The 27,808-nt window shown below is 46.4% G+C and overlaps 1 protein-coding gene across 1 annotated transcript in view; it reads right to left on the reverse strand.

The window, feature by feature from the left end:
• Nucleotides 1-27,808, reverse strand: part of KCTD19 (potassium channel tetramerization domain containing 19) — a 580,310-nt gene that overhangs the window by 153,204 nt on the left and 399,298 nt on the right. Inside the window, exons 10-11 of the mRNA XM_030205019.1 lie at nucleotides 9,178-9,270; nucleotides 1,884-1,986 (exon numbers count right to left, since the gene is read on the reverse strand). Of these exons, the coding sequence (XP_030060879.1) occupies nucleotides 1,884-1,986; nucleotides 9,178-9,270 (196 nt within the window). The remainder of the gene's footprint in view (nucleotides 1-1,883; nucleotides 1,987-9,177; nucleotides 9,271-27,808) is intronic.

The raw sequence follows: 27,808 nt of genomic DNA on the forward strand, positions 1-27,808 counted from the left end.
AGTGCACTTATGCCCTATATAGTATAAAGGGAAGTAGCAACATACTTAAAAAGTATGATAAAAACATATTGCCACTGTGTTCACTTATGATTGCTCTACTTTTTGTACTTCAAAAACCACTGTATCGAAGTTTGTTGCATTTATAATGCAATATGTATTCTTTAATTTTGTTGTTTAGTGTCATAAGTTTTGTTTGTTTGTTTGTTTTCTAATGTGTTACTTGTAATGAATAATAAGTGGACACAGGAGTACTTATGTTTTCATAGACTCCTGATGCAGGCCAGTTGGCCAAAACACAGACCCATGTTGAGTCGTGCTTTGTTTTGATTAAAGTTGTGATAACACCATTACTGACTTTGTGTGGTTTCATTGTTATCTTCACTGTGTTTGATCATCTGTGTTGGTTTGCTAGGATTTGTTCTTCTGTTTTGCTGTCATGCTTTTTAAAAATGCTTATATTTGGTCATTTTGCTACTGTTATACAGTTAACAATATTGTAAATCTTCCCCCTCATTGTTTAATAGGTCACCTAAATTTAAGTGCCTTTACCATGCTTAAATTTATAGAATACTGTCATCTATGTGCATAAATGGCAATAGCATTCCTATATTCTATTCTACAATTATGCGCTAAAAATGCTTAGAGGCCCTTTTACTAAAAGGTTGTTGCACGGCAACCTGGAACTGATGCTGGCCCAACACAGGTGCCGGCAGTAGTTCTGCCCCTAGTGCGAACCATTTCTGGTATCGAATGCTGCCCGTTTACCGCCAGGTTAGAGCAGGAGTCTTTACTGCTACCTCAATGGGTAGCAATAAGTGCTGTCCCCCCAAAATAGCTGTGTTGCAAATGCAAACTTTCTATATAGCCATTTAATTTTTGACTATTTTCACCCGCTGAGGTAAAAGGGACTCTGGCATGCGGCAAAAATGGCCGCTGCCACTAGCGCAGGGCCCCTTTTACCGCACATTAATAAAAGGGCCCCTTAGTGCATAAGTTGGTGGTTCCTAAACTTTTTCAGTTAATGGCGCCCTTAGTATCCAAGAAATTTTTCACTGCGCCCCCTAAACCACACAGCCAAGTCTCCTCCTCCATGCCTGGCCTTTAGGATGTGCCAGTACCTCAGCTCCTTGCACACCATGCTCCACTCTTCCTCAAGCTCTCCCCAAGTGGGGAGCTGCAGCTGCTCTGTTTGTGGCCTTCAGCGCTTCTCATTCTCCAGCAGCAGCGGGGCCTGGGGTTTGCCACCCCAAGAGGTGTCAGTTCTCACGGCGCAGCTGCTTCCCCTGCTAGAGGCTGCATGCCGAGGGTGGGCAAGAAACATAGCAATGGCGTGCGCAGGCCATTATTATGTGTCTCCTTCTGAGGCACCCCTGTGAGTTCATCATAGTGCACAGTTTGGGAAACAATGGCATAACTGTTAGAGGGACATTCAAAAGGTAGGGGCATGCCATTTACACAGGCTACGCACAGAATACTGTAAGTTACAGTCATAAATGTTATATTTAGGTGCTAGCATTAACATAAACCATAGACCTGTCATAAATGTTCACTCCTCAATTTTGGCACATTGTTGCAGGTTTATGTTAGTATTCTACAAGAACACCTAAGCGTGTATGTTTTTTTACAGAATAAGCTCACTATCCATGGGTATTTGGCACAGAAATGTAAATGCCCTTTATGTCAAGCTATACCTGCTGTATATTGCCTTGAGTGAATTTCTTCATATATGTGGTTAATAAATCCCAAGGAAAAAGTAAGTTCACCTATTCCTCTTGTTCCTCCAGCTCCCTAAAAGTCATCACAATAACTGAGCTAATGAAAATTAGAATTGGTGTCCATCATTACAGAATATTACTACTATGGAAATACTTGGAAAATCTTACTTTAGGACTTTCCGTGTTTTCATATTCTGTATCCTTCACAATATTCAGCTGTCCTTGGGCACAAGATTCACCATATTGTGAAACATTTTCTTTGACCCAAAATCTGCAAAAAAGAGTTAACATTGTTAAAAATGTGTCATATATGCAGTGCTGTGCAATATTGAGTTACTAGTAATTAGTTACTGTAGTTAATTACTTTCTTATAGTAATTAATAAAGTAGTTAATTACTTATTCTTTTTCCCATTATCTGTGTAATTGATTACTTTTGTAGAGTAACTAGCACAACATGACATGACAAGACAGAGGATGTAGCTGACGTGAGTTGGTCAAACCTCCTTGAAATAAGCATCAAGAGATGAAGTTATGCAATATTCACACTGGGATTGTGGATAAGATGGATATTTTACCTCTTAATGTACTGTACGGCTTTTACAATAAGTATTCTTGGATGTGCTATCAGTAAAGGAAAAGCAATTAGTCACTCTAAGCAGGTACCTGTAATCGGTAATCAATTACTTTCCTATATGAGTAACTAGTAACTGTAATTAATTACATTTGAGGAGCAACTAGCACAACACTGCACATATGTATAGGTTTATGTATGGTATGTATATTTCTGACTCCATCAAAACCCATGGAGTTGAAAAAAATATCTCATTGCAACCCTTTGATGAGGGTAAACACTAATGAAGCAATTTTGAAAGGATTTATTGTGTATATTTATTAGTATTTGCACATGCACCATCTACTGGGGAGAAATATTGACTAAAAAAGGCTCACAGTACCCTGTTAAAGCTACTTATCTGAACAGTTGTTAATATCTCTCTACAGGAGGTGATATATGTGCACAATAATCCTTTCAAAAATTGCATCCTTACTGTTTACCCTCATCACAGGGTTGCAATGAGATATTTTTTCAACTCTAGAGCTTTCAAGGGTTCTCCACAAGGAGGTGGTGCCTGCACATAGAAGTAAAGCCAGGTTTGCACCTGCTTCTCTTAGGCCTTGACTCTCGAACTCCAGCGGTAATCCAACAGCAAAGAAACTATACTGCCAGAACACTGCAGAAAAGTAAGCTTCACCCAGGGCCGTGCCAAGGGTCTCATGGCGCCCCCCTGCAGACTACCAGTGGTGGCGCCCCCCCCCCCCACACCTGCCTGGCTCCAAGTCAGCGATTCCCCTCTCTCCCTGCCTCCCGCTCCATGTAGGAACTGCCCCGCCCTCTTCTCCCCCCCAAGATCCCGTTCCTTTTTTTTTTCTTTTAAATTTACCTTCCTCCGGCACAGGGCCGTGCCGATGCGGTAAGCGGGGTAAGCGCCATAGGGGGGCGCTATCCTCTGTGAGGCGCCGCCGCTGCGTGCTTACCCTGCCTCCCGCTCACATGTAGGAACTGCCCGCCCTCTTCTCCCCCCCAAGATCCCGTTCCTTTTTTTTTTCTTTTAAATTTACCCTTCCTCCGGCAGCGCAGCGTCAGTGAAGGAGGCGGCGCTCCCAGTCCCGACGTCTCTAGCCTTCCCTTGTTCGCTGCCTACCTGCCCCGCCTTCTTCTGACATCATCGAACAAGGGAAGACTAGAGACGTCGGGACTGGGAGCGCCGCCCTCCTTCAATGACGCTGCGCTGCGGAGTAGGGCTGGTCCTAGGGGTTTCTGGCGCCCTCCTGCAGCCTATTAGTCGGCGCCCCTACCCATCCAGGGCGGGATCACTATGGCTCCGCCCCTACAGTAGTCACACCCCTTTACTAGCCAGGCATCATTGAAAATATTACACCTGTCTTCCTTCCCTTCCCTCCATCAATGTCCAACAATTCTCTCCCTCTTCTCCACTCCATCCACCCATGTCCAGCAACTCCCCTGCCCCTCCATCCATCTATCCATCCATATCCAGCAATTCTCCTCTCCCCGGCTTCCCCCCTCCATCCATCCATCCATATCCAGCAATTCTTCTCTTTCTCCCCTGCCCTCCCCTCCATGTCCAGCAATTTCTCCTCTCTCCCTGGGCCCTGCCCTCCCATCCATGTCCATCGTCCATTGATGCTCCTCTCTCCCCTTCCCTCCTCCATCCATCCATATCCAGCAATTCTCCTCCCTCCCCTCCCCTCCATGTCCAGCAATTTCTCATCTCTCCCTGGGCCCTGTCCTCCTATCCATGTCCATCCTTGTCCATCAATGCTCCTCTCTCCTCTTCCCTCCTCCATCCATCCATATCCAGCAATTCTCCTCCCTCCCCTCCCCTCCATGTCTAGCAATTTCTCCTGTCTCCCTGGGCCCCTGCCCTCCCATCCATGTCCATCTTTTGTCCATTGATGCTCCTCTCTTCCCTTCCCTCATCCATCAATCCATATCCAGCAATTCTCCTCCCTCCCTCCCCTCCTTGTCCAGCAATTTCTCCTGTCTCCCTGGGCCCTGCCCTCCCATCCATGTCCATCGATCAATGCTCCTCTCTCCCCTGCCCTCCCGCTCCCATGTCCACCTGCCCGCCCTCTTCTCTGGTTTAAATCTTGTATTTAAATTCACCTCCGACGCCGCAGCAGCTGCGCAGCGTCAGTGAAAGCGCTGCTGCCGACGTCTCCCAGCCTTCCCTTTGCTCGTTCGTTCCCTCAGTGTCCCGCCTTCTTCTGACTTCATTTCCTTGCGAGGGCGGGACACTGAGAAGGGATACGAACGAGTGGAAGGGAAGCTAGAGACGTCGGGCAGCAGCGCTTTTCACTGATGCTGCGCAGCTGCTGCGACCGTCGGAGGTAAATTTAAATAAAAGATTTAAATGCCCTAGGGCGGCGCGGGGTACCGGAGCAGGAAACCGAAGGCAGGGCTGCTGTCAGGGTCCGGGAGCTGAGGTAAGCAGCGAAGGTCAACATGGCGCGGCGGCGCCCCTCCAGAGGTCGGCGCCCTCCTGCCATGCTTACCTCGCTTACTGGGTTGGACCGGCCCTGCTGTTAAGTCAAATTTGAACTCTCAACCCCATTTGAATATTGTAATTAATATCACATTGACAGACCCTTACCAAATACAGAACAAAGATCATAAATTAGAAATGAAAATATGTATATAAAAATTGAACTGGGAACCCTAAGAACTTAAACTTGGCAAATACTGCAACATTGGAGAAGTAAAAGAAGAAATGCATTTACTTTTATTTATTTATTTATAGTTTATCATTGACAAATCCAAGAAATCATTCTTGTTCAAATAGTGTAAAATAAGGAAAATTAAACAAAACAGGTTGGAAGCATTCTAACTCACATTCTCAAATACACTCAAGTCCTCATTGAGGGATTCCAAGGTTAACAATACATGGAAGACAAAACCCAGAAAAATTATATATAACAGGAATTTGCAGTTAATTAGGAGCTGATATTATATATTATAATTACGCCACAGTTCTTTTAGAAGATACAAAGGCTGTTAAATGTGTTGGCTCCGTAAACACATAATTAACTGAATTATATTTCATTACGCATTTGCAAGGGAAACAAAGAAAAAAAGGTTCCCCCAAGTTGCAAAACCTGTGGTCTCATTATGAGAAATTGCTGTCTTTTCCGTTGAGTTCCTTTGGAAAGATCTGGGTATAAGGAAATTTTAAACACTAGAAAGGGTTTTTCTTTTTTCTGAAAAAAGAGCCATTGCTTATCAGGAAGCAACGCCAAGGAGGCTAACAAAGTAGCTGCTGTGGCTTGTTCAGACACCGAGGTCTCCAAAAAAGCTGAAAGGTCCAAATTATTTAATTGTAGACGCTGATTTGATTTTTTCTTTTTCATTGGAATATAGTAGACTTGTGTGAATGGAGGCATATCTTCATCTGAAATCTCCAATATTTCTTTTAAGTATCTTTTTAACGTGTCAATAGGTTTTATCATAGGAATTTTGGGGAAGTTCACAAATCTGAGGTTACACCTTTTCATATAGTTCTCATAGATTTCGGTTTTGTTTCTCAGATTTGATATATCTTTTACAATCATTGCCTGAGCAGACTGAGAATTCCCCAGCGTTTTTTCAAAAACTTCCTGTTTATTGACCAAAGTTTTAATTTCTGATTCACATTTTACCATTCTCACTTCAAGCTTTTCAACTTTAGTAATAGTATATTTAGATTGCTGCAAAAAAGTTTTCCCCAGTTGTGAAACCAGGTCCCACAATGAATCAAGAGTTGTGGTTTTGCTAGTAATTCCTGGTGACCTCCAAAATCTGCTCCGGAGCTTCTGCACGACTTGCATCTTGCTGTTCCACAACCTCATTACCGACTCCTGTGGCTCTCCTTCCTGAGGAGTCTGACGACCCCTCCTCCTCCCTCGTATTTCGCTGTTGTTGAAGAACTTCACTAGCCTCTGGAAGCATACCACTTGGGACCTGCTCAGAGGCGCCCGCAAGGGGGGAGCTTGACCACAGCGGTTGCGGAGGTAGAGGTCTTTGGTTGGGACTTAAAGTTGTTTCAAGTCCGGGGGAAGCGCTTCCTTCCATCATCGCCGCTTCCCTTACGGTCCTTCTCTCAACCATCTGTTCAGCTCTTTGGGTCCTCAAAAACCAGTCCATAGGACCTGAAGTTAAGGAGGGGGTTCGCGGGGAAGTTTGGGCCGTCGATTTCCCCCTACGTTTAGGCATAATTGTGGAGCGTGGATGAGAGGTTCCCTCAGCGTTAACTGCAAGTGGCCATCTTGGAATCAGGTGTGATGCATTTACTTTTCTACTGAACATGAGACAAAGATATCTGCTATGCACATTTCCCAAAGCTAACATATTCCATTTAACATATTCAAAATAAAAAATGCTTTTTTTCTCTCTTTGTTGTCTGGACATTTTATTTTTCCATTATGTTTGTTCTAGTTTTTCTTTTCTGCTTTCCAGTCTATCTTCTGCAAATTCTCTATCAAGCAGTTACTGTCCCTTTGTCTTTTCTCCTCCCTCCTGTCTTGTTCAATTCCTTAATTACACCTGCCTCTGATATACTAATTGTTCCTTTTTAGCTTTTTTTGTCTCTGTTCACTAAATTTCATCCTCTCGCACCCTTCTCCTAATTTTTACTTTTCATCTCCTTCTCTTATCTACTAGCTCTCCCAATTCCCATCTCGCTCCTTTCCCAGCCTTCTATTCTCTTTCATCTTTAACCTACTCCCAATTAACATATTTCTACCCCCTACAATAACTATCCTCCTCTCATTCATTTCTTTGCCACCCCTCCTCCCCCTCCTGGCTTCTTCCATATGGTTCTACCATTCTCAGCATCTACTCCCTCTTTCCCCTCACCATCCTTGTAGCCCTGACATCTCTCTATCTCTTCTTTCTCCCCTCCTACTCCCTCCTCCATGGTACAGCATTTCTCTCTCTCTCTCTTCCCTCTCCCATTGTTCAGCATCTCTCCCTCACTCCCTTCTGCCCTGGATCCAACATCTCCCTCTTTCCCCCTTCCCCATTTCTTCTGCATCTCTCCCTCCCTCCCTCCCTCCCTCCCTCTCCTCTCATGTCCAACATCTCTCCCTCTCTCCCACTGTCCACCATCTCTATCTCTATGTTCCTCCCTTGTGCCCCAGGTCCAATGTCTTTCTCCTTCCTGCCCCCAATGCAGCATCTCTCCATCCCTCCCCTCCACTGCCATGTTCAACATTTCTTCCTCTCTTATCCCTTTCCTCCTCCGCCCCATGTCCAACATTTCTCCCTTTCTCCCCCCCCCCCACCCCACACACAACATCTCTCCCTCCCTCCCTCCCTCCTCTCCACCCCCATGGCCAGCATTTTCCCTCTCTCACCCCTCTCTCCCCACTCATGCAGCATCTCTCTTTGCCTCTCCTCCACCACTAAGTACAGCATTTCTCCCTTGTCCCTCTCCTCCCCTGTGCCACATCTCTTCCTCCCCTCCCCCCATGTCCAACAAATCCCTCTCCCACCCCTCTGTGCAGCATCTCTCCTTCCCCAACTCACATCCAACAATTCTCATTCCCTCTTCACCTACCCCATGCAGCATCTCTTTCCTTCCCTCTCCTCCACCCTTGTATCCAACAATTCTCCCTCCATCTACCCTTCTTCCCTCCTGTTGTTCAGCACTTCTATGGATCTTCTCCCTGTCTACCTTAGTAAGCATCTCTCTCCTGAAAGGGTTGCTGGCAGCGGCACTGATTCCTACAAGCTGCCTGCCGCTGACCCGGAAGCTTCCCTTCTGCCATGTTCCACCCAGGCAGAAAAAGGAAGTTACATCAGGGGTTTGTGGCAGAGTAGAGGCTGTGGGGCAGCTGTAGGCAGTGTGTGGGAATCACTGCCGCTGCCAGCAACCCTTTCATGAGAGAGATACTTGTTAAGGAAGGGAGGGAGAGAGATACAGGATTGTGTGAGCCTCCATACCGGCGCTGTCAAGGGTGCACTGCTGTTGGGTGGGCCTCAGCCCAAAGTGGGTGAGCCCAGGCCCACTCATGACTATGCCTCTAGTTCTATGATGTAGATTGCTTGACTGTGTCATTTGTTTAGTTGAGGGTATGTCCTGTCCAATTTTAATGATGGAGTTATTTTCTCACCTTTGTTTTAAATTGTACATCACCTTGGCCTGTGTTGTCAGTAAAGCAACTGTAAAGCCCCACCACATGTTCCTTCATGTGGTCCCTACCCTTCCTACCCCAACTTAACCATTATCTGTATTTGCTTTACTCCGGAGTCTATTAACACCTCTCTGGTATCATGTAAGCCACATTGAGCCTGCAAATAGGTGGGAAAATGTGGGGTAGAAATGTAACAAATAAATAAATTGTAAATTATAAGCTATGAACCTTAATAACTATCTCCCTGAAGGGCCCTTTTACTAAGAAGTGGTAGGGCTAACACGTGGGTAGCATGTGCCAAATTGACACTACCGCTGGGGTAGCTTTGGGTGCCCAGTGGTAATTTTGAAGTTGGTATGCACTGTTTCCTATGGTAGAAAATTGGCATTTGCTGCCTGATTACCGTACGAGTAGCATGTGAGCCCTTACCACTAGATTAATGGGTTGTGGGTAAGTGCTCAGGCAGTAAATAGCTGTGTGCTAATTTTAATTTTAGCACACGGCCATTTACTTCCTCATTAAAAAAAGCCCTCTTTCCCAGACGCTGTACAAATGACCCAGCACACACCAATTTTGCACATCCAAACTACTGCAGGTCACTTTTTACTGCTGCTTAGTAAAAGGACCCCTTAGTCTCTTTAGTGTCTTTTCAACCAAACCTGTTTTCTTACTATGAACCTAGTGCATTTGGATAAATATGTTAAGTGTTGAAAACTTACAAAATAATGGAATAATATTTGCTGAAAGTCCTGGGAATAGAAATAGAAACTTTACTTTTCTTGCCTGCATGCATCATACTGATAAAGTGCTTCTAGAAGAGAAGGGATTCTGTATTCCTTGGCTTCCTCACACAACAGAGACCATTCCCTACAAATTGCATAGAAAGTCAATAATTAGATGTTATCTGTTCAGTTGCATGACATTATTCTTTGGCTAACATTATTATTTGATCAGTGTTATTATTTGCAGAATATATTTATTCTCATTTATTGTTCTGTCTGGAATTATTAAACTCAATTACTACTACTACTACTACTTATCATTTCTATAATGCTAATAGATGTAAGCGGTGCTGTACACTGGACACAAAGAGACAGTCCCTGCTCGACAGAGCTTATAATTTAATTAGGACAGACAAACAGGACAAATAAGGGATAAGGAAATTACTAAGGTGGGGATGATAAAACATGGGTACTGAACAAGTGAGTAAGGGTTAGCAATTAAAAGCAGCATCAAAAAGGTGGGCTTTTACTCTAGATTTGAAGATGGCCAGAGATGGAGCTTGACGTACTGGATCAGGAAGTCTATTGCAGGCATATGGTGCAGAAAGACAAAAGGAACAGAGTCTGGAGTTAGCAGTGGAGAAGAAGGGTGCAGATAAGATAGATTCACCCAGTGAATGGAGTTCCTGGGGAGGAGTGTAGGGAGAGATAAGAGTGAACAGGTACTGAGGAGCTGCAGAGTGAATGCACTTGTAAGTCAATGACAGGAGTTTGAACTGTATGTGGAAACAGGGAGCCAATGAAGTGACTTGAGGGGAGAGCTAATGTGAGCATAGCAACACTGGTGGAATATAAGTCGTGCAGCAGAATTTTGAACAGATTGAAAGGGAGAGAGATGGTTTAGTAGGAGACCTGTGAGAAGCAAGTCTAAGTGAGAGGTGATAAGACTGTGGATAAGGATTCTGGTAGTGTGCTCAGAAAGGAAACGACAAATTTTGGTGATAATATAAAGAATGGAGAAATTAGGTCTTACCTGCTAATTTGCTTTCCTTGAGTCTCTGTAGACCATACCCTACGAGTGGGTAATATGCACTCCTACCAGCAGAGGGAGACTGAGAATTATTGAACAGCGCTCCTGTATAAGGGATTGTGCAACCCTGACCTGCTCAGTGGTTCGAATAGCCAAGCAACACCTAAAAAAAAAACTTCAACCACAAGGAACTGAACACTTAAAACACCACCAGAAATTGAGCTCCCAGAAGGAAAAGAGCACCAAAAAGAATAACTGGAATAAACTTTAATAAAAAATACAGATGCAGTTGCAATCCCAGATGGAAGAAATCTCAACAATCCCACTGTTCGTGGGTGGGCTCAGGAATAGTCTGGAGAGCCTCAAGGAAAGCAAATTAGCAGGTAAGACCTAATTTCTCCTTCCTTATCGTCTTCTCCAGACCATTCCCTATGAGTGGGAAGTACCAAAGCAGTACTCACCGAGGGTGGGAAAGCCCCCGGAGCAAGACAGACGCCTCAAAGGAAGCATCCTGTCATGCCTGAACGTCCAACCTGTAATGCTTGACGAAGGAATGCAGTGAGGACCAAGTTGCAACCTTACAAATGTCCTGTGGCGGAATGAGAGAGTGTTCTGCCAGGAAGAAGCCTGGGCACACGTGGAATGCACCTGAAGAACCGCAGGCACCTGTTTCCCCGACAGCAGGTACGTGGAAGAAATTGCTTCTTTTATCCAACGTGCGATGGAAGCCTTGGAAGCCACCTCCCATTGTCGAGGCCACCCGAACAAGACCCAGAGGTGGTCGGACTTCTGAAAGTCTGCTGTCTGATGCAAATAGCACCGCAACGCCCGATGAACATCCAACATACAAACGAAGGGACTCATCTCCCAGGAAGGAAGGCAATGAAATAGACTGGTTGACATGAAATTGAGACATCACCTTAGGAAGAAAGGAAGGAACCATCTGTAACAACACCTTCACCTTGGTAAGGACCAGAAATGGCTCAGGACAGGACAGAGACTGCAACTCAGAAATATGCCACGCTGAAGTGATAGCCACCAAAAGACCACCTTAAGCATAAGATCCTTAAGCGTAGCCTGTCCTAAGGACTCAAACAGGGCTTGAACCAAAGCCGACAGCACCAAATTAAAGTCCCAGGGAGGGACCACTGGGCGCATGGGAGGCTGCAATCGTTAACCCCCTGGAAAAATTGAGAGACATCTGGATGAAGGGTTAGCGATTTCCCCTGAAGCGGACCCCCAAAACAGGTGAGCGCCACCAACTGAACCCCAGGGCCGGTCCTAGGGTCTCTGGCACCCCCCTGCAGAGTATGAGTTGGTGCGCATGTGCCCCCCCCCCACATCTCCTTTCTCTCTTCTCCCACCCTGCCCCTGTCCAGCAATTCTCCTTCGCCCCCATCCCCCTCCCATTTATGGTCACCTGTCTGCCCTCTTCTCCCCCCAACATCCCCCCTTTTCTTCTTGCCACCCTGCGTGGTTTAAGACTTTTTTAATTTACCTCCATCTCAGCAGCCGCATCCTTTGAAAGACCTGCCCCATCTCTAGCCTTCCCTCCCTTCGTGAGTTCGTTCCCTCAGAATCCCGCCCTCGAGGAAATGATGTCAGAAGGCGGGACTCTGCAGAACAAACTCCCACAAAGGGAGGGAAGGCTAGATACGGGGGCAGGGCTTTCAAATGATGCGGCTGCTGGGACGGAGGTAAATTAAAGATTTAAATCCCCAAGGACGGTGTGGTATGGTGGCGCCATTGAAGGCAGGTGCCCCCCTGTGGTGCTTACCCCACTTACTGGGTTTGACCGGCCCTGCTGAACCCGAAGGGAGGACAGTGACAATCCTTTCTCCAGATCTCCCTGTAAAAATTATAGTAGATGATTAACGGAGGCCCTCAATGGCTGCACCTCCCGCTCTTCACACCAAGTCTCAAAAACACACCAAACCCAAACATAAGCCAAGAAAGTAGACCATTTCCTGGAACTAAGAAGGGTACGTACCACCGCAACCACGTAGCCCTTCTTCAACAGTCGTGCCTGCTCAACAGCTAAGCAGTAAGCGAGAATTGAGCCATGTTGGGCATCTGGATGGGTCCCTGAACCAACAGACCCTCCTCTGAGGGAAGAGGAAGCGAAGCGTCCACCTGCAATCACACGAGATCCACATACCATGGTCGATGCGGCCAATTGGGAGCCACCAGAATCATGCGACCGACGCTGAAGAACCCTACCAATGAGTGGCCACAGAGGAAACACAAAGAAGAGGACTTGATGAAGCCAGGGCTGTGCCAACACATCAAGACCCTCGAACAACAGCTCCCTTCTGCGGCTGAAAAACTGCGGAGCCTTGGCATTCTCTGCCGTAGCCATCAGATCCATTACTGGGGTGCCCCACCGATCAACAATGAGCTGAAAGGAGAACGGGGCTAATGCTCACTCCCCTGGATCCAGATGACACCGACTTAGATAATCCGCCTATAGGTTGGATGCTCCAGCAACATGACGGAGAGAAACTCTGTATGAGAGAGAGTCCACCTGAGGGGACCAGCGAGCCAGGAGGGCCGCCTGAAGAGGCCTCATATGTGCCCGTGCCCACAGCACCACCTTGATGGACGCTGCCATAGACCCCAGCACCTGCAAAATATCCCACGCTGATGGAGCCTGGATTGCCAGCAACCGACACACCTGGGATTGGATCTTCAGGATGCGCACTGCTGGAAGGAGCACCAAGCCCTCGCATGTATTGAAATGCACTCTCAGGAATTCCAAGGACTGAGAGGGAACCAGCGAGCTCTTGGATGCATTGACAATCCATCCTAACTGCTGGAGAAGGAGAACCACTCAACCTGAGGTTCTCCGGCTTCCCTCTGCTGACTTTGCCCTGATTAACCGATTGTCCAGGTAGGGATGCACCAACATCCCCTCCCAATGCAACTGAGCCACTACCACCACCATCACCTTGGAGAAGGTCCATGGTGCTGTAGCAAGCCTGAAGGGCATTGCTCGAAACTGGAAGATCTCTCAGGACTGCAAAGCGAAGAAACTTCTGATGGTTCAGAAGAATAGGAATGTGAAGATACGCCTCCTTAAGAACTAAGGACGTGAGAAACTCCCCCGGCTGAACTGCCACGATAACCGACTTGAGAGTCTCCATGCAGAAGGGCAACACCTGCAAAACCCAATTCACCTTTTTTAGTCCCAGAAATGGACGCCAGGAGCCCTCCTCCTTGGGCACGACAAAGTAAATGGAATATCTGCCAGAACCTCTCTCACCTGGGGGAACGGGAATCACAGCCCGCAGAGCCAGAAGACGATTCAGGATCTGACACACGGCCCTGGCCTTGAGCGGTGACTTGCAAGGAGAAACAAGAAAGGCATCTGGAAGCAGATGGTGAAACTCCAGGACATACCTGGAGTCAGGTTTGTGGAGGTCTATGAACCCCCTTAAGAAGCGGGTCCCCTTTCCGGGACACTTGAGGGGTATCTTCTGACAATTTAAGCGTCTGAAGTACCTCTGACAACAGGGAGGGCAGCTCTTGCCTTCTAAAAATGCATACTACCGAAGGATCCTCACCTAAGGGAGCCTCTGAGGGTTCATCCAGGGATCCTGCATTCCAAAACTCTCCCCCCCTCTGCCTCTGCATCTACCAGAGGGTCTTAATCAAAGGAGAGAGCCTCTCCCAGATCCTCCACACCAGCCAGATGTGGCCCCTTGGACCCGGGTGCCTCAACTACAGACCCCAAGGGCCCATCCCGTGGAGGAGGGGCTGGAGAACCCGCTTCAACATCATGAGAAATTCCTCTCTTCAGGCAATAAGCCTGATGGAGTAGCAACACAAATTCTGGTGAAAACGGAGCTGCTGAAGCCCCTGAGGAGTCCTGCAGTGACATCACCAGCGGCTCCTCAGAGAAAGAAGGGACTGGCGGTGGAGGACGCAATAAGGCAGCCGCTCCTGCCAAAACCACGTCTGTCGGCACAGGAATCATAGCTGCCCCTACCGCCACTGGAATACCTAAATCCGGCTCCTCCCCAGAACCGGACCTCACCGCCTCGCAAACCCTGCACAAGCTGGCGTGGCTTCTCAGACTGCACCGTCATTGGAAGAGGAAAAGCGGGATGAAAAGCCGCCCTCACGGAGACCAGGAATAGCATCCTACCGCCAAACTCCCTGCAATCTTCCTAGATTGCCTTGGTTCTGGCTTCCTTTCATTTTTTTTCTTTTCAAGATTGCAGCTGCAAAAGCGAAGGCACCAAAAACCGGCGCTGAGAAACCAAAGCACTCACTGCCCCAGGTATCATATCAGGAGGGAAGAGGTTATTTACAGTGCAATCCGCTTAAGTGCAAGGGTCTGGGACCAAAGAAATGCATGTAGTTAACCAGAGCGTGCACTTAACCATTGTGACCCAAAGAAGCTTGACATCTGATAAACATATGTACAGTACTGTTTATTATTATATGTACAGTATACAGTCTCCGTTAACTGACATTAGGCTTACTTGAAGTAATCAGTTATAGTCCTCTGTACAATCTTGGGTCTGTGAGTTCCATAGACTACATCTGCCAGACGGTAAAAACTGTCATAGCACTGACATCCAGTGGCCTCCAGATAGGCCTGCACGGTGTTGAGACTCTCCAGCGTTCTTGCAAAAGTGACAGGAGGAGGCTGTTGAATTTCCTCAGCATGTGCCTCGCTGCTCATTTCTTCATCTGTTCCATCATCAGCCGTTGTTGCCTGCATGTAGGCTGTGAAGAGGAGGACGAGGGGGTGGATAAAATGGAAGTGGAAGAAGAAGAAGTGAAGAGGGTCCAGAGGAAAGGGAGACAGAACAGAGCCTTGCCTTTGCTACTTCCGCCGAGGGAGAAAAGAAAAGGGTTTCTTCCCACTGAAAAATGGAGGCTGGAAAAGAACTACAATACCCATCAGCCCAGGGGAAAACCCTGGTATAGAAATTATCCTCCCCAGCAGCCTCCAGGGGAGAACCATGATAAGGCAAGGCAGGTGTCCCCTGGGGTTAATCAGGAGGAGGAGGAACAGCTGGGAAAAGGGTGGGACAAGGAACCCATGGAGTGGCAAGAGGCTGGAGAGAGAGAGAAGGGGGCGAGCCTGGAGGAGCCCATGGACATAGCAGCATGGGCTCATTCATTGGGGAAAAAGCTGAGGAAGTAGGTGACTTCTTGGTATGGAAGCTGGACTGAAAGGGGAAAGAAAAGGGTCATTCGGGAGAAGGGTCAGTGATCGTGAAAGTGTGACCCAGAAAGGGTGGGACCCAGTTGTATCTCCCCATAGAGTGCAAGCTGTTTTGAACTGTGTGCTGTGGAACTACTTAGAGTGAAAAGTGTGTTGTTTTGGGAGGGATTATTGTTTTTGCCTGTGTGAACGACTCAAAGAGAAAGGAAGATGTTTTTTTGAATTGTTTGCCATTGCACCTGGGGAAGACGTGTAGCAGTGGTTTTGCCTTTTTTGGGCTGTAGCCTGCAGACACTCCCCAGTGGAGTGAAGCTGTAGGCTGTAGGACTGTTTAAGGGAAACGAACTGAGTTCTGGAAGCAGTGGGGTTTATGTTTCTTTTTACCCTGCTGTGCTGATTCCATTGAAGAGGAAAAACAGTGGGGGCTGAGTTTTTGTTCCTGTTTTATTTTTGAACTGCTGGACTGTGAGCACCAAGGAAATAAAACTTGCTGGTTTTCTTTTGGAATTATTGGTTACCTGAGTTGTGTCCTGTGGATTACAGTGGGTTATGGGGCCGGGCATGAAGCTTGGCCCATAGCCGGAGTCTCCAAAGGAAGAGACGGGATCCTGAGAACCCCTGGAGGAGGGACGGATCTTTCACAAGGCGCATATCTCAACATCAGTGCTGTCTTCAGCTGTTTGTAGATCGTGATGAACAGCTACGTAGCGATGGAGCTCCTCTTCAGTAACACCGGCTGGGATGTCAATAACCTGTTCATCTGACACGTTTGCAACAGCTGCATCCTTTTCATCCCTCTCCACATCCTTAACAAAGCTTGCCTGCTTGTAGCAGTTCACAATGGTTGCCTGTGTAACATGATTCCAGCCTTCTTTCTGCATATGTAGGGAATCCAACAGTGATAGATTACGAGCCAGATCAACAGCACATTTATCCTTGCCAGTCTGGTCATCCATAATGCTCATCAGATGACGTAGCACAAGAGCTCGATAATGTTGTTTGAAATTGGCTATTATGCCCTGATCCAGAGGTTGGATCAGAGAGGTAGTGTTTGGTAGCAGGAAGACCACCTTGACGTTAGACAGCCTGACATCATCTAACTTCTTTAGGCACTGCTTCCAAATTTCCCCAGTCATCCATGAATTTGTGTTAGCCTCAAATGACACAGGAAGTCGCTTAACTTTCTTGAAGCAACGGGGCTGTTTGCTCTTTCCAATGACGAGGGGTTCCAACTTCTCACTCCCATCCATATTGCAGCAAAGGAGGATTGTCAGTCGGTCCTTGATGTTTTATCTCCAGTAGTTTTGGCATGTTTGAATGCAAGTGTTCCATCAGGAATTGCTCGCCAGTAGAGACCGTTTTCATCAGCATTGAAAATGTCACGAGGTGCAAACTCGTTCAAGATGGTAGGAAGAACTGAAACAACTCAATTTTCAGCACCAAAGCCATCAGTGTCTTGTTTCTTACCATGCTGTTTCTTGAATTTTATGTTGTTCCTCTCCTTCCATCTTTCCAACCATCCAACAGTGGCTTTGAATTCAGTTAGTCCAATACTTTCAGCTAGCTGGTTAGCTTTCTCCATAAGCAGTGGACCACTGACAGGAAACTGTCTTCTCCTGACTCGAGAAAACCACCGAAGAAGAGCATCTTCTACCTCCTCAGCTTTTCCCGCCCGTTTTCGTTTCCATTGTGGATTTGTATTGTTTTGCCAGTCTTCCAGAAGCTGGTCTTTCTGCTTCAAGACACGTGAAATTTGACTGGGATTGACACCATATTCCTTAGCAATAGGTGCTTGACTTGTTTGTTTTCTAATTTTTAAGAACTTCTATTCGTTCAGCCAGTGTTAAAGTCTTACAGTTCCGCTGCGATGATGACGACCGACCCCCCCCCCCCCAGTGTACACCCTAACAACATTCTTTCACTTATTCTGCCTGTGGCAGTTAAAGAGGCAGTAAATTTGAAATCTCGTAGGTTGTCATGCACCAATCGGCTTCCATATTCCATGCGCATGCTTATGCGGAGCCTTTCCTGCAGAGGAGCGGTCTTCAACCATGCATATAAGGGAATCTTGCACTTATCAGTGGTTCGCTAAACTGGTTTGTCTCCATAGAAATTGATGGTGCCAAAAACGGGACCGAAGTACGGCATGAAGTTAAACAGAGCATGCGCTTATCCGACGTGCACTTAAATGGAGTGCACTGTATATATATATATATATATATATATATATATATATATATATATATATACTGTATATATATATATTTTTTTTTTTTAAGAGACTGGTGCTCTGTTCCCACCAGGGGCCTTGCCAGAAGGAACTCCCAGAGAAAGGGAAATGGGACTTGATATACTGCCTTTCTGAGGTGTTTGCATTTACATTCAAAGTGGTTTACATATATTCAGGTACTTATTTTGTACCAGGGGTAATGGAGGGTTAAATGACTTGCCCAGAGTCACAAGGAGCTGCAGTGGGAATCAAACTCAGTTCTCCAGGATCAAAGTCCACTGCACTAACCACTAGGTTACTCCTCTGAGGTGCACTGCTAAGGGCAGAGGGGAATGGGAGTGGGAGAGGGACCCGAAGCCCAGAGTGTACACCCCCCAAAATAGGCTCAGGGGCCAAGATCCAAGACCAATGCAGCTGTTTCTCTCCCAAGGAGGTTTCTTTTTGTTCCCTTTTTTTTTTCTTCTTCTTTTACGAAACCACTAAGCAAGATCCTAAAGGGAACCTGTAAACCTAACTAAACCAAGGGGCCAAAACCAGCGCACCCATCAAAAACATGGAGCAGGGTTGCACAGCAACCTACCTCTGCTGGGAGACTGAGAAATACTGAGCAGCATAGGCGACCGGTATAAGAGGCTTGGAGAGGCTAAGCCTCCCCTGCTGTGCTCTGAGGGGTTTAAATTGTTGATTTACCTCCATCCTCACAGCAGGAGCTGCAGTGAAAGCCCTCTAGCCTTGTGTAACCAGTTGTAGAAATTGGTTTATGGTTTGTTTACCTTACTGCTGGGAGAGCAAGGGGGGTTTGGCTGGAGGTGTCTTGGCTTGCCAGGGAGATATTTAACGAGGATGACTTCCTGACCTGCACTGAGGACAGATAGCAGCAGAATCGGATACTGGGCCAGCATGATCAGAAAAAAGTCACCAGACAACAAAGGTAGAAAAGATCATTTATTTTCATTCTAGTGTTTGGAATATGTCCACTTTGAGAATCAGGTGCTCAACATCAAAAGTTTATATTTATTTACTTATTTATGGCATTTTATCCCACATTAAACATGAATTAGGATGTTTGTGGCTCTACATGAGAATTGTGATGATATGATCCCTTGTTTCATATTGTTGACGGTCTGCATTTTTCCGTATGGGTGGTATATTGGTGTTATTAGGTTCTGCCAGTGGTAATATTTATGGTACAGTAAGGTTCTGAGTGTGTTTTTTGCACAAAGTTGTGCATAGTTTTGCAGTTGAGCGATTGTGCTTAGAATATGCTTTGAGCAACCACTTTATTCTTTGACATATGATACATATGTAATATCTAAATTTAATAAAGGTATTAATTTCATTTTTATTTTTGTTTCTGTATGTTATCAGGCAATTATGGATTTAAGCTCCACCCCTGGCCCCACCCCTAACCCCGCCCCCTTTAGCCTCCCCAAAACGTTGGGCCCCCCGCCCGCCTATGCTGAGCAGGTCAGGGTTGCACAATCAAGTGGCATAGCTAGACCTGACATTTTGGGTGGGCCCATAACTAATATGGGTGGGCACTAGGTGTGAGTAGTGTTTCTTGGGATACTCCTTAATAATGCCTTATAGTGCACTTGATGATGGATTTCTAAGTAAACAGTCTGTGCAACAGCTCTCCTGCAATTAACACAAACCACATACCTGGTTCATGGAACACCAACATTTTTAAATATAGTGATTTTATCCCATGTCTTAAACTTGACCAAATATGACTGGCGCGTACCCCCCCCAGAGCACATTCTTACTAGCATAGGAAAGCGGGGAGCGGGCGGGAAGGCCAATCCGGCCCCGATTGCACGTCGCTGGGAGCTGCGTCGGCTGCGCTGGTTCCCTGCTCTCTCTGCCCCGGAACAGGAAGTAACCTGTTCTGGGGCAGAGGGAGCAGGGAATCAGGGGAGCCGACACCCCCCCCCCCCCCCCCCCCAGCGGCCCCCGCCCCCCCTTCCTACTGTATATATTATTATGTCTGCCCTCACCCGGTTTGGGCAGCGGAAGCCAAGGGCTCTCTCTACTATCCTGGATAGAACTGCACATCCCCTCTAGATACTTAATCACCCTAACCTGGTATCTGCTCATGACTGGTTTACACAGTCAAGGCAGTATAAGCCTATGTAATTAGAAAGGAACCCAGTATTTAGTAAATAAAGAAATATAGTTTATTAACATTGATATCTCACCCAAATGTAGTACAAGCAGTTCAGGCATTCACATGGTAGTACAGCACTTCACGACAGATGACATGTGCCTTCAAAGGTTACTGGCTTCTCTCTTCTTCTCTCCAAAAAACTGCTTAGGTAGCAGACCTTTTATACTTTTTTGATCCCGTAGATCCCTATGAGCGTTTCACTTTCACACCTGCACTTTCGTCATAATTGGCACATATATCCAATTATGCCCAAGTTCTAACTTTTCTTATCTTCATCCAATTAGGACCGAGTTTCAACCTTAGCAAGTTTGCTTATTTCTTATCCAATTAGGACCAAGTTCCAGCTTTCTTATCTCTTATCCAATTATGACCAAGTTTCAACTCTCCTATCTCCAAACTTCGCTCATCCTTAAATTTAACTTTTCTTCACCTGGCCCAATTATTTCATATAGTTTCTTAGCATGCCTATGTCCAGCTATACACAACCCTTGCCAACCTTGTAACTCTGACAAGGTAAGCAGGCTGTCACATTTCTTCAGTGAAATATCAGGACTGAGAGATGCTATGATTTTAGAGGTCTAGTTTACTTTAGAAAGCCTGAACCTGTTTTTCACTGCATTCAATTTGTGACAATTATTTACACTACACCACTGAGTGAGTGCATTCCAGAGCAATGGAGTCTCCACTGAGAAACATGATGATCGAGTTGAATGAGATTTAATTTGAAGATGGAACAGAATTGTAAGTAAGTTTTGCTGTGAGGAATGGGGCATGTTTTGGAAAGTAGGAAATTAAGTGCTGTTGAAAAAATAAAGAGACACCTGCATAACGTACTTGGAATGTCAGAAGAAGGATTTTGTACTTTATACAAAACTAGTAAATCAGGCCCGTTTCTGACACAAATGAAACTGGCGCTAGCAAGGTTTTTGTCAGAGTGTGTATGTTTGAGAGAGTGTTTGTGAGAGTGACTGTGTGTGTGAGAGAAAGAGTGAATGTGCGAGTGTGTGTGTGTGACAGAGAGAGAGAGTGAGAGTGCTGGGTGCGAGCGTGTCTGCTCTGTCCCCTGCCCCCCCCCCCAGCGATTCTCCTCTCTCTCCTGCTCCCCCTCCAGCCACCCAGCGATTATCCTTTTCCTTGGCCCCCCCCGTATCCACCCAGCGATGCTCTTCTCTCCCCTGCCACCCCTCCCGCCACCCAGCGAGTCTCCTCTGTCCTCTGCTCCCCCCCCAGCCACCCAGTGATTCCTCTCTCTCCCCTGCCCCCCCTCCAGCCACCCAGCGATTCTCCTCTCTACCCTGCCCCCACTCCAGCCACCCAGCGATTGTCCTCTCTCCCCTGCCCCCCCTCCAGCCACCCAGTGCTTGTCCTTTGTCCTCTGCCCCTCCTCCAGCCACCCAGCGGTTCTCCATTTTCCCTTGACCCCCTTCCAGCCACCCACCGATGCTCTTCTCTCCCCTGCCCCCCCCTTCCAGCCACCCAGATGCTCCTGTCTCCCCTGCCCCCCCTTTCTAACCACCCAGCGATGCTTCTCTCTCCCCTGCCCACCCTCCAGCCACCCAGCGATTCTTTCTCCCCTGCCCCCACTCCAGCCACCCAATGCTTGTCCTTTGTCCTCTGCCCCTCCTCCAGCCACCCAGCGGTTCTCCATTTTCCCTTGCCCCCCTTCCAGCCACCCAGCGATGCTCTTCTCTCCCCTGCCCCCCCTTCCAGCCACCCAGCGATGCTACTCTCTCCCCTGCCCCCCCTCCAGCCACCTAGCGATGCTCCTTTCTCCCCTGCCCCTAAAGATACTGGCCAACTCTCTTGCCCTCCGCCAACCGGCCAACCTCCGCTGCAGTGCACAGCTCAGCATGTGCAGGTCCGCTGAATGATCGATCCATTCGCCACTGTGCGCTCGCCCTCCCACCTCTGGTTGGTCAGCTTTTGTGTCCGCCCTCCCACCTCTGGTTGGTCAGCTTTTGCGTGTGATGTACCAGGAAGTACTGACGTCAATTCAGAGAGCACGAATGCTTCAAGGTTTAGTGCCACGGAGTCAGCTTCAGAACGTTGGAGGTGCTTTTTATTATATAGGATGAAATGGAAAGCCACTGTTCAGCAATTAATAAAGGCGTGATATTATTTTACAGCAGTGTTCTGAATTGATGTTGATGTAGTTGATACTGTGGAATGCTGCAATTCTGTACTTCAGAATTGCAGAAGTTCTCTTGGGGACCCTTTTACTAAGCCATGGCAAAATGTGGCCTGCGGCGGTGTGTGAGCGCATCTTTTTGGGCACGCACCGGGCCAGTTTTTACTATGTCCTGGAAAAAGGGCCTTTTTTAAAGGGCCGGGAAAATGGACTTGCAGCAAATAAAAACCAGCATGCGTCCATTTCAGCCTGAGACCTTACCACCACCCACTGACTTAGCAGTAAGGTCTCACGCGCTACCTGGGCGGTAGGCATGCAGCGTGCGCCCACTGTCATTTACCACCGGGTAAGCACCACCTGATAGAAAATAGAAAATATTTTATACTGCGTGTTTTTGGCACGTGCCAAATTGAGAATTACCAAACAAAAAAAACAGCACCACGGGCCTTTAAAATGGAACACAGTTCTTAATGAATGAGCCTTGACAAAAGACCCGACACAGGCCGTGTTTCGGTGACTAGCACCTGCGTCAGGGGTCACAGTGATGAAGTGGAAAACTTGGGGAATAACTCGAATATATTCCTCTACAATATATTATTCCTTACCCCACGTCTCATATAGTAAAAGCTACAAAGCACCAAGGCACTTTCACTTTCTGTATCCAAACAGTCTTTTTGTCAAGGCTCATTAACTGTGTTCCATTTTTAAAGGCCCGTGGTGCTGTTTTTTTTTGTTTGGACTTTAGTTTGTACTTCGTTCCCTCTCTTTTGTTGTATCCAAAATGAGAATTACCGCCAGAGGCATGCGGTAGCCAGGTGATAATGCTGATTTAGCATGTGCTGGATGCGCATAGGCCCTTACTTGCCTTTGTAAAAGGGCCCCTAGGTTTTAAGCAGGATCCATTTGCACCAGATTTTCTGCTCTCAGTCCTGTTTGTATTCTGTAGATGATTGGCTCAGGAAGAACCCCCTGATACTTAATCCTTCTAAATCCGTAGACTGTGGATAACAGGCCACACTTCTACCCATCTGTCTCGTCTTCTCTATACAGTGTCCCTTTGGCCCTTGCAGAGTCTCTGAAGTACTTAGGGATAATCCTTGATACTAGCTTTATGTTTAGTCATCAACTCTCTGCAATTAACAAAACCTGTTTCTTCTCTCTGCGCACAATTTGTTCTCTTTGCTCTTATCTTGATACTATGTCCTGTGCCACTGTTCTCTATGCATGTTTCATCATAACTCAACTATTGCAACATTATTTAATTGGGTCTTCTTTCCTCTCTTTTAAAGAAACTTCAGTCTATATAAAATGCTTCCATATGCCTCCTCTGTCATGCACATTGCTATGATCATGTGACTCCTCTTTAAAAGCAACACCGTTAGCTCCCTATCACCTATAGAAGTAAGCAATCTGTTGTTGGGGTGGTTGTTTTTTTTTTTTTTTTGTATTTCCCCCATGCTCTGGAGCTCTCTACCTCCAGAACTGAGCTGAGCTCTCATATTCTCATTTCAGAGCATCTCTTAAAGCCCAGTTGTTTACCTTGGTATTTTCTAGCCTTCATTGACTATTTCCTTGACCTGCGTCTTGGGCAGCTAACTGCAGCAAGGCTTCTTTCTCTCTCTCTTTTTTTAATGATATAGGGTGATGTTTGTGATTTTCTGTCTCTTGAGGGCCGGTCTTAGCAAGTGCGGGGCCCTATGCAGACCAATTTGGTGGGGCCCCATCCTAGCCCCGCCCACCCTAGCTCCACCCCATTGATAAGATTATTCCATTTTTAGAACATTTTTTATTTATGAAATTTTAAATAACGACAAATGAAGCTAAACTTGTACAAAAAACTGATTGAAATAATAAGCACAATGCTATTATAAAACCTCCCCTCCCCAGAAATTATTCAGTTCAAGTCCACTACAATTAGTAGTTCCAATTCTCATAACAAAGGAGAATAAAGGAAAAATATTAAGAAAAGATCCAGTACTTTCAAATTCCCCTATTACTCTGTAACCCATCAAACCAGACAGGCAAGTAGCCACATCAGTTACTAAATAGTTTGAACTGATTGTACCTACTTTATATCAGATTTTGCTACTTCATGATTTCCATTTTCAGATTTTAGCTTAGTAATCTTTTCTTCCTGTGATTGCAGTCTAGCTTCCAAATGATTAATCGACAGGTGTCATATCATTAATTACTGGAAGCAGTGTTTTAGATAAATCTGCTATTGCCATCCATATTTTTATCAGGAGAATATCTGCAGATCTATGTGAAAATAACCCAGAGGGTTAGAAACAGCCTCTTCCAAGCCAGAAGATCTTACTTGCTCAGCTTCTCCAGCAACTAATGTTGTTGGGCCAATTCCTCTCAGGGAGGCAGACATTTCCAACCCTTGCACCATCCGCAAGCGTCGTTAAATGAGAGAGACACTTCTCTGATCTCCTGCCTGTATGGAATCCGATTTCGATTTTGGCATAAGTGCACAACTGTTGGCGTCAGCAACGATGACTCACCTCACGTCCTCACCACCTCCGACCAGGCTCCAGCTTTTCCCGCTCCAGTGACTCCCACCCTCGCGTCTGGAAACAGGAAATACATCAGAAGGCAGGACATTGAGCGGGGAAGCTGGAGCCTGGAGGTGAGCTGTCATGCTGCAAACTGTCTGTTGTCACCGTCGGGGGCGGGGCCGTCGCTGCCTGGGCTGGCTCGCTGGCATCGCTCAGTTAGTCGCCAGGGTCCAGGGACTCGGGAGCTGATGACGAGCTCAGCGGGCCCAAGCTGGAGGTGGGCGCCGTACCGGTGGTGACGGGAGCAGAGCAGCCGCGGGAATGGGGATCATCTCAGGCAACTAAGGCGAGAGCAGCGGTGGAGGTCGGAGCGGAGGCAGAGTTTTGAGGGGCGCGGCGCGGGGCCCTATGCGGTCGCCTTGGTCGCCTCTGCCTAAGACCGGCCCTTTCCTTTCTTCTCTCTTATCTTTCATCTGACCTATTTATGCATTGTAGTTCCTTTACTTTCTATATAATTTTAACTGTAAACCACCTTGATTTTGTTGAAAGGCAGCATAACAAGTGTAACAAAGCAACAGCAACAGTGATGAATATCAAATGATGAAATGAGACAGCAGAAGAATCTCCAATGAGGACACCAATTTATTTTAAAAAATTGCACATACAAGACCATGTTTCAGCTTATGTTGCCTGCATCAGGGGTCTGTAATGTTCAATAGAGGTATCAAAAATGACAGAATTCCAACATGTAAAACTATATTGAGACTTCCTTCTTAAACTGCTGTGCACTACCATGGCTGCTGAAAGTGTCGGCGTCCCTTTTGGAAAAAGTGTACAATAAACCTAAACGGGATGAAATGACCCCCAGTCATTGCCCAGACACTCACTCATAGGTGTTCCCATGTGCCCGACCCATGATCCCAAGTCAGCATACCTGCACATCCACTCCAATTGGCAGTGTGAGTTCTGCCCATATGAGAAGGCAAGTTATTATGGTGAGAGGTGAAGAAGGGGCCAGTATAGGACACACCATCTCCAGCATTAGGAAACACATTGTGATGATCAGATGTTCAAGCCTGACCCCCCCCCCCCCTCCCCGGGAACACCTCAAAGAGACCAAGAGGCATATTTTCAAAACACTTAGACTTACAAAGTTCCATAGGTTGCTGTGTAACTTTGTAAGTCTAAGTGCTTTGAAAATATGTCTCTATAATAAGCAGAGACAATCTAGGCAGACCCCAACAAGCTGTGTTAGTATATGTAGGCACTTCTGACAGACAGTCAAGGCTGGACTCCAGGAACTACAGAGACACAAGGCAAACTTCAATGGATGGTGGAAATGACAGGGATGAGGTACAGGAAGGTAGAAGGTTAGTTCTGAAAACCAAAGCTGCATCCTTCCCCAAATGTTGGCAAAATATGCCATGCACCCTATCCCTGAAAGTAAGTGGAGTTGCTTCTCCCATGGCACAGATGGCTCTGGAGTTGGAAGAGCAGGAGGAGAGGAAAAGTAAGAGGAAGAGAAAGAGGGCCCTCGAAAACTGGGGAGCAGCAAGCACCCAGACGATGAAGGCAAGCCCTGAGATAGGGCCGCAGAGGATCCACAACCCTATCTTGAGTCATGGGATAGGAGGTAGTGTTCTATTGTGGATTAAAACTGGTTAAAAGATAGAAAACAGAGAGTAGGGTTAATGTCAGTATTCTTAATGGAGAAGGGTAGTTAGTGGAGTTCCCCCAGGGGTCTATGTTGGGATCGATGCTTTTTAACATATTTATAAATGACCTAGAGATGGGAGTAACTAGTGAGGTAATTAAATTTGCTGATGACACAAAGTTATTCAAGTCGTTAATTAAGGGAGGGTTGTGAAAAATAACAAGAGGACCTTACGAGACTGGGAGACTGGGCGTCTAAATGGCAGATGGCGTTTATGTGAGCAAGTGCAAAGTGATGCATGTGGGAAAGAAGAACCCGATTATAGCTATGTCATGCAAGGTTCCACGTTAGGACTCACGGACCAAGAAAGGGATCTAGGTGCGTTGCTCATGATACATTGAAACCTTCTGCTCAGTGTGCTGCTGCGGCTAAGAAAGCAAATAGAATGTTAGGTATTATTAGGAAAGGAATGGAAAACAAAAATGAGGATGTTATTATGCCTTTGTATCACTCCATGGTGCGACCACACCTCGAATATTGTGTTCAATTCTGGTTGCTGCATCTAAAAAAGATTATAGTGGAATTAGAAAAGTGTAGAGAAGGGTGATGAAAATGATAAGGGGATGGGACGACTTCCCTATGAGGAAAGGCTAAAGCAGCTAGGGCTCTTCAGCTTGGAGAAAAGGCGGCTGAGGGAGATATGATAGAGGTCTATAAAATAATGAGTGGAGTTGAACGGGTAGATGTGAAGCGTCTGTTTACTCTTTCCAAAAATACTAGGACTAGGGGGCATGCGATGAAGCTACAATGTAGTAAATTTAAAACGAATCGGAGAAAATGTTTCTTCACTCAACGTATAATTAAACTCTGAAATTCATTGCAGAGAATGTGGTAAAGGCAGTTAGCTTAGTGGAGTTTTAAAAAGGTTTGGACGGCTTCCTAAAGGAAAAGTCCATAGGACCGTTATTAAATGTGGAAAATCCACTATTTCTGGGATAAAGCAGTATAAAATGTTTTATACTTTTTTGGGATCTTGCCAGGTATTTGTGACCTGGTTTGGCCACTGTTGGAAACAGGATGCTGGGCTTGATGGACCTTTGGTCTTTCCCAGTATGGCAATACTTATGTACTTGAGTCCCCTCCACCCTTAGAGATGGTGCTGGAGGCCAAATGCGGCAGTGAGGATGAGGGTAGAGAGGAGGAAGAGAAGGAATTGGGGGCAATAGGTGGCCTGGGCACAATGCCAGCCCTAGAGCCCATTCTCACCACATCAGGGCAAGCAGGGGATGCACCCTAGGGTACTGAAAAAAAAAACCATGAAATTGCTGATCTGCTGTTAGTGATCTCTAACCTGTAGTTTAAAATCATCCATAGTACCTGAAGATTGGAAGGTGGCTAGTGTAAGGGGTGTGGAAACTCTTATAAAGAATAAAATTAATGACACTAGACAAAATTGGTTTAATAGGACAGAGTCAGCATGGATTTAGCCAAGGGAAGTCTTGCACTCACCAATTTGCTTCATTTCTTTAAAGACATGAATAAACATGTGGATAAGATGGGGAGCCAGTGATGTGGAGGGGCATAAATCGAACAGGGCGCCCAAGTTTTTCCTGAGGGCGTCCTGCAGGACGTCCCCGCGAAGGGCAGAGAAACCCCATATTATCGAAACAAGATGGGCGTCCATCTTTGTTTCGAGTAATACGGTCGGGGACCACCCAAATCTAACATTTAGGCCGACCTTAGAGATGGTCAACATAAATGTTAAGATGGTCAACCTTAGAGATGGTCATCACC

Source organism: Microcaecilia unicolor, chromosome 5 (genome assembly GCF_901765095.1).
Source record: "Microcaecilia unicolor chromosome 5, aMicUni1.1, whole genome shotgun sequence".
NCBI lineage: Eukaryota > Metazoa > Chordata > Amphibia > Gymnophiona > Siphonopidae > Microcaecilia > Microcaecilia unicolor.